The sequence below is a fragment of the Scatophagus argus genome, chromosome 1 (assembly GCF_020382885.2).
Source record: "Scatophagus argus isolate fScaArg1 chromosome 1, fScaArg1.pri, whole genome shotgun sequence".
NCBI classification, from domain to species: domain Eukaryota; kingdom Metazoa; phylum Chordata; class Actinopteri; family Scatophagidae; genus Scatophagus; species Scatophagus argus.
The window spans coordinates 29564201-29574608 of NC_058493.1; the positions used below are offsets into that span (position 1 = coordinate 29564201).

Genomic DNA, 10408 nt, shown 5'->3' on the forward strand with positions numbered 1-10408 from the left:
GAGAGCTCAAACAAGCATTTACTGAATTTAAATTCACTTCTAGCTCTTATTGCTTTAGTCTAATTCTGTTGTACTGAAACTTGTTATTCTGTAAGTCACTGTTGTGTAATGTAATGTAAAGTAACTTAATGACTTCATGCATTAAAACTATTTATGTAAACACATAAAAGTTCCACAAGACATCGATTGAGAAAAGCAAGGTAATATAAGTGAGACTGGTCAGGCTCAAGTTTCTTTTATTGGTCATTCTAAAGAACGGGGTCCCTGTATGCTTTCCAGAAAAAATAGTTTTTTTATTGTGGATGAGTTCAGGACTCTCAGTCTGAGGAAGGATACTTCTGTATCTGTTTCAAGATAACAACAGATACTTCTAAATCTGTGGGCAGGTGATGGCAGGGTGAACACAGCAACTGTCAGTCCCAAACATAGAGGGACCTCCATAGGTACTCAGTGTGAGCAGGAGGAGGGGTGAGGACACAGCCCTGGGAGACTTTGGTGTTCAGCACTGGAGTGGAGGGACAGTGACTGCTAATTCAAGTTGTCTGGGGTCTGATCTTTAGTATTTTTTATTCTTATTACGTATAACTTTTTCTCTTTACCTGACAAAATAGGCTTCCATAGGTAATAAATGACACCATGTGATCCTACATGTTTTATTTACAGAGAGTTAAAGCATAAATGAGAATCAGTCAGTGGTTTCTGTACAGGTCAGTGCTGAAACACTCAGGAGAACATTTCAGGCCCCTCACGGTTCATTTTATGGTCAACATTGAGCACGTGAGACGTCACTTGCTGATCTATTAAAAAGCTTCAGAGAGGTGGGAGTGGAGCCATGTGTCTGTAAATAACTGTCTTCTGTGGTTGAAAGCTTACGTTGTCTTATTGTCCAGCAGTCAAATACAGCTGGAAGTCATCACAGTTCCAACAACTTCATGTTTAATCTTAATCACAGCTGTCAAAGCAGAACATCATCATTTACACAGGAAGCAACACAGGAATGTAACCATGAGAGAGACTGATGAGAGGGTCATGCAGAGTTCACACAGAACCTTAAAGTGTGCTTAAAGCAAGCGTTCCACCTCATGGTGGTCTTTCAGGAATATTTAATGAAATTCACCACCCTGATGATGTTCTATCAGTCCTTTAGGAGTTATGAGGTGTCCTTGAACTGGAATAAGTGTAATCAGTTTCTCTGGGTTATTGGTAACGTACTCAGCATCCTTGATGGATTGCTGTGGGTGCTCGAGGTTTTTGATGAAGAAGAAGAATCAGCTTTATTGACAGTATTTAGTAGTATTTTTAAGTGATGACGTTCGATAGGTGGGAAGATTCCATCAGTCCTTGAAGAAGTTCTATCACCAGTCATGTCCTAACTATATTTTAGAAGGTTTTAGGGGTCATTTATCATCTGTGAGGTTCATTGGGTTCCTGTGGCGCTTCTAAGGATCTTGAGGTATTAGAGGTCACTGATGAGATTCTAGCAGGCTCTGAAAAGGTTTTTATTGATCATTAAGAAGTTCCTGAGGATCACTGAAGACGTTGGAATCCATGAACGGGGTTGGTCAAACTTCTAAGTATTCTTGAGAAACTTCTTCCAAGGGTCCCTATAGAGGCTCCATGAAGAGCTTTTATAGATGCTTAAAGAGGTTCTTCACATAGAAGGCTGTACAAAACCCTGAATAGGTTCTAACAGTCCTTCAGGAGATTGTAGGGGTCAATTGTTAGGCTCTAACAAGGGATTGAGGAGGTTTCAGTGGTTTCTGAGAAGTTTTCAGAAGAAGTGATATATTTTCTAATGTGCTCCTGGTGTTTGTTCTGTTGCATCCATTCTTCCTCTCTCTCTCTCTCTCTCTCTCTCTCTGTGCTGCTGCGTACTCACATGGTGAAGGTCAAACATTGCTTCATCGCTTGGAAAACTCTGTCATAACAAACTGTCGTCCAACTGTGAGCAGAGGTCATGTGACAGGAGGAGGAACAGTCGTTTTTTTTCCTTAAATAACTAATGCTGATCATCCAGAACTCTTGAGTAAACATTAAACACAGATCTATTACATAACAGGGGGTCAGATCAGGTTACTGAATACAAATTACCTGCCCTTAATCTAATCTGCATTTTATAATAAAACGGGAGCAGCCGCAAAACACTGAATTGCACAAATATTCTTTTTTCTTAAGTCTCAAAACATTTTCAATGCAAATTCGGTGCATTTTGAATTTTTCAGCATTTCCAGCTGGTCAAATCAAACAAGCCTTAGAAAAAAACAATGCAGGCACACACTACAGGTGTATTGTGTGTGTTCTACAACAGGTGAGATGAGGTTTCCTTTTGTTGCTGCTGTGTTTTAATCTCATGGAGGACTTTGCTCTGTAACACAAGAGGAGCACAGACTTTTTCAGGTGTAAAGAAAAATACCAACTCCTGAGAGGATAAACCAACTAAGAGAAGAGGAAGAAGAAATTTAAAGAAAAGATAGGGTAGGAAATGGCAGAGAATGAGAATTTAAAAAGAAAGGAGAGACGAGAAAGTTAGAAAAAAGAAATACAGACCGGTATGAAAGGGGTGTTAAAGTAAGAGAGAGAGAAAAGAAGCAAAAAAGGAAAGAAATGAAAAACATGGCTGATGGGTAACAAAGAGAAGGAGGGTGGAGAGGAAGAACGAGTAGAAGGAAGAGCCGAAGGGAATAAATGAGGAGAAACGGGTACAAGAAGTATGAAAGAGAAGAAAAGAGTGAAGAAAATGAAAGGACAGAGGGAGGAAAGAAGCTTTTCTTTTCTTTTCTTTTCCTCTATATTGGCAAGGAAGGAAGAGGGATAAAAACAATTAATGGAAAGAAAAATGGAACAAAAAAAAAACAAAGGAGGATAAAGAAAGAAAGAAAGAAAGAAAGAAAAGGAATCATGGAAAAAGGAAAAACAACAGAAGAAGAAAAATATAGGAAGAAGAAAATACAACTGGTAATAAATAGAAAAATAAACAATCAAAGTAAGGAAGAGCCAAAGAAGAAAGAAAGTACAACTCTGATTCAACAAGCTTAGAATAGAATAGAACAGAAAAGGTGAGAACAGCTGGTGTTATGGTTTACTGCAGCTGTGTAATTTTAGATCTCCTGTGAGTAATAAGCACACAGTTAAGATGAGGGAGTTTGATTCTAGTGCAGTCGCAGCATGGTTCAACACAACAGCAGACGTATACACATGGCCCAGGAGCTGACGAGTTCAAGGCCCACATCATAGAGGTAACAACCAGTTTGTCCTGGACAGCAGTGATTTTAATGCCTCTGAAATGATTTCGCAATTCAGAATTTGCATTTTATTAATGGGGCACCGGTGATTTCTGGTGACTCGTTGAGAATCTGCTACAGTCTTTTGTAAGTCTGACTACCTGAGCTGTTGTACAGCATTGAATGACTTCAGGGTAAAAACAGAGGAGAAGGTGCATACATTTTCACAAGGATAAACTCCATTGGAAAAAAAGAAAAACCACAAAATTTGACTGATTGCCCTGATATGAGACACACTGACATCTCTGTGCATTATACGCATTCTAGTCTTTAATAAACTAAATGAAATCAATCACAGAAATGAAAGAATTCAGCTGGGCTTGGCCTTGGACGAGCTCCAGGATCATGCCATGTTCAGTATGAGAATGATGACCCTGCTCAATAATTAGTGGAGCTGAGAAGTTCTCTTAGCTGAGGGAAAGTTATCAGCAACACCGGGGCTCCACAGGGGACCGTCCTCTCTCCCTTCCGCTTCACTATCTACACCACTGACTTTACGCACTGCACAGAGACCTGCCATCTTCAGAAATTTTCTGATGACTCTGCAGTGGTTGGGTGTATTACTGGGGGGGGGTGACAGAGAGTACAGGACGGTAGTGGACAACTTTGTCACATGGAGCGGGAAAAACCACCTACAGCTCAATGTGACAAAGACCAAGGAACTGGTGGTGGACCTGAGGAGGACTAAGGCTCCAGTGACCCCTATCAACATCAAAGGGGCCACTGTGGAGGTGGTGGAGGAGTACAAATACCTGGGGGTGTACTTAGACCACAAACTGGACTTGTGCAAGAACGTGGACATGGTCTACAGAAAGGGCCAGAGCCGCCTCTACTTTCTGAGGCGGCTGAGGTCCTTCAACATCTGCAGGACGATGCTGAGGATGTTCTATGAGTCGGTGGTGTCCAGTGCCATCACATATGCTGCTGTCTGCTGGGGCAGCTGCCTGAGGGTGAGGGACACTAACAGACTCAATAGAATCATTAAGAAGGCCACCATGTTGTGGGAGAGGAACTGGACTCTCTGACAGTGGTGTCTGAGAGGAGGATGTTGTCCAAAATAAGAACTATACTGGACTTTCCCTCTCACCCTCTCCACAATGTGCTGATCAGCTACAGGAGCTCATTCAGTCACAGACTCTGACTCCCACGATGCACCACAGAGCGACACAGGAAATCATTCCTGCCTGTCGCCATCAAACTGTTAAACTCTGCACTGTGACGGACACACATACTTACTTTTATATATTATATATTACTTTTATGTATTTTATATATATATTATATATTTTAGCACATGTAAATACCTGTATTTTTAGATTTATATTTATCTTGCTTTTGTTTATCCTATTTTTATATCTATCACTTTTCTTTCTTGTCTGCTAGTGCAATGTCTGTACGAAAAAGAATTTTCCTTCGATAAATAAAGGAATTCTGATTCTGATTCTGAAGTGATATCAGCTGGTCCTGCTGCATTCATGAAGCCCAGAATGTTCTGCTCCTCAGCTTCTTCAGGAACGCATAGAAAACAGAAATTTGAGGACCGATTTTGATTTTCAGCATCTTCTACATTTTCCTTCAGGTTTTAATGTGATTATCTGAATCTGTTATGTTGTCATCATTTTCAATGGCTCTCTGCTCTGAAACATGACAGTGCTCAGTTTTGATTGATTTTTGAGTCAAAGCGGGAAGGCATATCAGACTTCATTTGTTGTTCAGTTGACATAGAACAAGACTTAGACTTAGATTTAGTTTAGAGCCAGATCAAAACCCATTTTTAGAATACAATAGAATAGAACAGAATTGAAACATTTATTGTCATTATACTTACTGTACAATGAAATCTGGTTGGCTCTGCCCAGTGTGCTCACAACAATTACATGGGCACCATTCATCACATCTTCTGTGAACACTGATTCAACACTGTAGTGATTAGAGATGATATAATTTAAATGCCAGTCAAAACTATTTAATTCTGAAGAGTGAAGCTTTAGCAGATGCTCATGCCATCAAAGCCATTCTGATGCTCTGAATTTTGTGGTCATTCTGTCTGAGAATCATAAACATTTTGAATTCACTCCTTCAGTTGCAGAGATTTGGAAAACATGACTTAAAAAAGAACATTTAGCAACTCAAGACTCCTAAATCTTTCCAAATAAATTTAACAGGCATTTCAAATGCTTGTCTTAAGGTAAAAGAGTATATGTAAACTCAAAAACTGGGCCATGGATTAGCAGTGATAGCTGATTATTAACAGGGCAGCTCACCTGCTAAACAAACCAGAGCTGCTGGCTTGTTTTCATGTGTTCACATGTTACATGTGTGCTTTAGTGTTTGCATATGCTACAGAATCTTCACCCACATTTGTCACAAGTATGTTGATCACAGAGTTGCTATGTCTCTAAGGCAACCTCATAAAGACTTCATCCTACGCGACCTGTTCGAATCAGAAAAAATGGAAGATGTAAGCACAGATTAAGAGGTCCAGACTATGCCGACGGTTCCATGACAGGATTTACTCATTCTCACAAAGTTAGTAAAGTTTTAAGGCTAAAAGTTAGTAACTACTGGGCTTCAGATACTGTTACAAAGTGTGACACAGATGTGCTGTATAGATGCAGTCTTCACAGGAGCCCCTCTGAGAGGTTTCCTCCACATGGTGGCAGGACTCCAGCGTGCAGCGCTGCCCAGTCAGCAAGCCTGCGACTTCAGTCCTCATCCTTCAAGGAATGTGCCTCTAGCAGTTCAATTAGCTTTCTAAGAGGTTTACTGGGGCCTTTTTTTCCACCCTGGCACTAATTTCCAGATTGACCCCATGCTGACCTTTACCAGCTTTCAGCAGAGCCAATTAAGAGCAAGCTGTTGATTAATATCTTGACTCTGGACCAGATTCAAATCTCCTCTTAGATATCGTCTGTTTTACTGCATCCAAGCCAGCTCACTGTAATCAGACCTAAGTTCTCCAGTTTCCTACTGAACTGCATAGATTCAGGAGGACCAATCTATTGCAGGAGAAAGTACTCTGCTGTTCGTGGGTTTTTGTGTTTGCATGCATGCAAAGGTGTTCAGCTCGTAAATGCCACCTAGCGAGAGGTGAAATTCAGAAACGGTCATGTGAGAATCTCTGGGATTTTGAACTGTGCTGCCTTGACACCAGACAACCTTCTGAAGCCATTTACTAGGAGCGAGTCAACCTTCTCCTGCATTCCCTTTGTCCGCCAGTAGTAATAGCACAGTATTAAGGAGTTTAATGGTCCATCATTTCCTGATAATTTTACAGAGAAGCATAAAAGCATATTGTCTGTGATTTGGTACCATTTAAAAGAGAAAGTTCACTTGATACACTTCCCATGATCTGAGAGAGTCTCTCGGTTGGTGGTCACACCAGCATATAAAGTTTCGTATACAATAATTAAAGTGATGGCACAGTCAGGGATACCATCATGGGCTGACTGATACCGACATCCCCAGCACAGCTAAAGTCCGTTTTCAGTGTTAAAAGACAATGTTAAACTCTCTGTCTTTTTTTTTTTTTAAATTACTGTGCATTTATTAGATTCAGTCATGTCAGATGGCAGCACTTAACATTTAGAAATCAGATCCCATATAAAAATGAAGACATGCGATCTCACTGTGCTTTCCTTCAGTTATCTGTATTGAACACAAGGCTCTTTTTCCTGCATGGCCTGTGGGTGCTCACAGTTGCCCACGAGTGGCTGAGCTCCTGAACACCAACATTATCAGCAGCATGCGTGATCATACGTGACTGCACACGGTCATGGTGGGAGTTGAAATTCTGCTGAGGGCTTTAAAAAGGCTTAAGTGTTCCCTGCCTGTACACGTTTCGCTGGGTTTACTGTGTGAATGTGCACAGTGACATACAGCTGATATTTGGGTGACCTAGATTTCTTTCATCCCGATCAAACAAGCGCTCCTTCCTGCGTGGGAGGTGGTTGTTGGAGATGTCGACCACACCTTTGTTCAAAGTCTAAAAATGTTTGCGCACAAGCAAACTGCTGGAGGTGGAAGAACGAAAAAAGACAGCAGCAAATACAAGACTCAGTGCAGCCGTAGATGAATGCTAACCAAGGATTGTTAAGATTGTTAATAATCTACTGTCCAATATGTTACTGTCTACAATTGAAAAACTTGAAGAAAAAGTTTCATGCATGAGTGCAGAGAAGTTATGTTGCATCTTTTGAGTACCAGGTCCAGTTTTTTGTTTTGTTGAGTTTTGAGTGTTGTGCAGTTTTTAGGCCACAAGAGGGCAGTGCGTGCCGACAGGATGAAAGAAAAGTAATTAATTTTTCATTGTGTACAACATTTGATTGGATGTTAAATTTAGTGGTTTGAGACATAATTGTGTTGATTCTGCTTGTGTTTTACTTTTTTTTTAAGTGAATCTAAAATCTATGAATAGAAAATGAATGAACGAATGAATAAATCAACATGCAAATGGTTGTCATTAGTAGCTAGCTCTCCCTCTACAGTTGTTCACCAGTTTTCCTACATCACCAAAACTCTCGAAACACACATTTCAGGAGGATATGTGGAACAATTTCACTGTGCCACTTTCTGGTCAGGTTGGCTTTAATGAGTACTGAGTCTGTTGTCTGACTCTGGTCAAGAATGAGTCAGTCAACATCTATATAATCTCTATAAACACATAACTGGAAGCGAATCTGAGAAATTGAATTCATATTCAGAGTGTATATGAAGATGGATGACATGAGATTTCCAAAAGAGAAGCCAAAACTTCCTCATGTTGTCTGTCTGAATAAGTCCCACAGAAAACACACAAAAGTCACAAAAGAGTGAACTAAAACATTAGACATAAAACAAACTATTTTTATCATTGTAAAATAATCATTCAAACGAGATGGCAGTCAGAAATGGATGCTGGTTCCAGTTTCATGAATGGAAAAATCTCATACTTTGTCAGGTCTTACAGTAAAGTGAACATTGGGTAACTCAGTAAAGGCATTTGAAGATAAAACGTGATGTGATTAACTGAAAGACTAATGAGAACTAACTCCATTCATTCAAACCACTATTATTATATCCAATACAATGTCTTTCATATAGAACAAGTAATATGACACCACAGTCCTTTGGTGACAGCAGTTTTCCACCTTTCAGGTTACCTGAGGACCAGTTTGAGAAAGTTTCCACAGTAAATCTGTTTCTGTGCATGTTACGTGAGAGTACACTTACACAAAGGCAGAGTGTGTTGTTATTAAACAGTCACATTAATCTGCAGATCTGATTATCTCGTTAACTACGACACAAAGAGCCCAGAGCCAGCTGGCCGTCAAGCAACCAAAATGTGATTAAGTCTGCGTGAAGGCTGATCCAAAGACCAACCAACCGATAGACACAACACACACACACACACACACACACACACAGCACACACACTGGCAGATCTATAAACTAATCAGTCCTCTTATCAGGCTCATTTCCACAACACTCTGATAACAGAAAGTGGGACAAAAGCACTCGTCAGTAAGCTGTGAACACACCTTCCTCACGTCCTTTTATTGTGAAGGGGAACTCTCTCACAGCCCACTGTTCATAAAGCTTATGCCCCAAACACACACTGAGTCTCTGTGGGATCACATCACCCCTCTGCTGTGAGCAGCAATACAAATACAATGGTTTTTAAAGGAAAGTTTGGTGCAACTTTAACATTTATATTCACACACAATAATGAAATTTTACCTTTTAACATTTTAAAGCCCAGTTCCTTCCCGGCTCTACCGACACTTTTGGACCGGTGTTCACCATTTTTGGCACTTTTCCACAAAATTCAAGCCTGAACAGGTATGACATTTTTTCTGAAATTTAAACTCATGTTTTGTGAGTTTAGAGTTTTGACCAAACAAACTAAATTTGTTCCAATTTTGGGAAAAATGATACTCATGTTAAATGAGCAGCTTGAGTCTTCTCTTAAGAAGTTTCAGCTGGAAGCTCTCACATAAACTTTAATTTCAGGCATCACACTAAGAGAGGAAATTCAGATCAAAATCCACACTGTAATTGAGGCTTTAAGCACAGAGAGCTGTACAGACTGTTAAGTCCACTGAGGTACTATGATTTCTGATTTTGTATAAATAAAACAACAACAAAATAAAACAACAACCTTGTGTCTCAATTTATGGTGTTTTTCATGTTTCTGCACAAGTTAAAACCATTTTCCAGACCTCTTAAATTGAAGCCAAATCTAAAAAATACATGAAACATCCAGTCGAAACAAGGCTAGCCCAACAACAGCTAAAACTCTTTAAAACTTTAATTTTTAGAGTAAAACTGCACAGAGTTCATTTTTGTTTGTCTATGAGCCACACATACACACACCTAAAAGAGTGGACGGAGCCTCTTCTTACCTGTGATCAAGACAGACTTGCCGTGGGCAGACAGGGTGGCAGGCGGCGTGCCAGTCCTGACGGCAAAGTAGAGAAAGCAGGCGAGACCAAGCAGTGCCAGCATCAGCACAGCGGGCAGGCAGAGCGCCCATAGCCGCTCCACCAGGACGGTGGCCCCCAGCCAGGCCACCAGCGGGGGAGCGGCACTCAGGTGGGATGCCAAAATCTTCTTCATGGCTCCGCCAACAAACACAATCAAGACACCCAGGTAAATCCAGAGGGGAAGAGTGTAATCGTCCATCATCAGAGGATCACCTGATTTGCCTGTCTGTCTGCTTTACCTGCCTGTCTGTTCTCTTTAGTCCCGCTTCAAATGAAAAGACAAGAAACAGAAGTGAGTCTACTGTGCAGTGTTTCTCTCCAGTTAGTGTGTATGTCTCTCTCCCGCTCTCCCTCTCTGCTGTACACACTCAGACTGTTAACAGAGTCAGTGCTCAACTCGTCCCTGCCTCCCTGTATATATAGAGGAGCTGCAGGGGGAGGAGGGACTACAGTCCTGCTTCTACTCTAGAGCCCACACACACACACACACACAAACAGAAAAAAACACACAAACACCAGAGACACATATAGAATAACCATTAGTATTGAGTGATTGATATTGATTTGATTTCTTAACACTCAAAATTCACACAGGATGAAACACCTTGTTGTTTCTATCTTATACCCTGCATTAAGTGCTGCACAGTACAACACAGCACAAAG

General features: G+C 40.7%; 1 protein-coding gene across 1 annotated transcript in view; it reads right to left on the reverse strand.

Moving 5' to 3' along the window:
* hsd11b2 (hydroxysteroid (11-beta) dehydrogenase 2) overlaps nucleotides 1-10131 on the reverse strand; it is a 28242-nt gene extending 18111 nt beyond the window's left edge. The window contains exon 1 of the mRNA XM_046398559.1: nucleotides 9665-10131. Within this exon, the coding sequence (XP_046254515.1) occupies nucleotides 9665-9947 (283 nt within the window). The 5' untranslated portion in view covers nucleotides 9948-10131. The remainder of the gene's footprint in view (nucleotides 1-9664) is intronic.
* Between the last annotated feature and the right edge of the window lie 277 nt (nucleotides 10132-10408).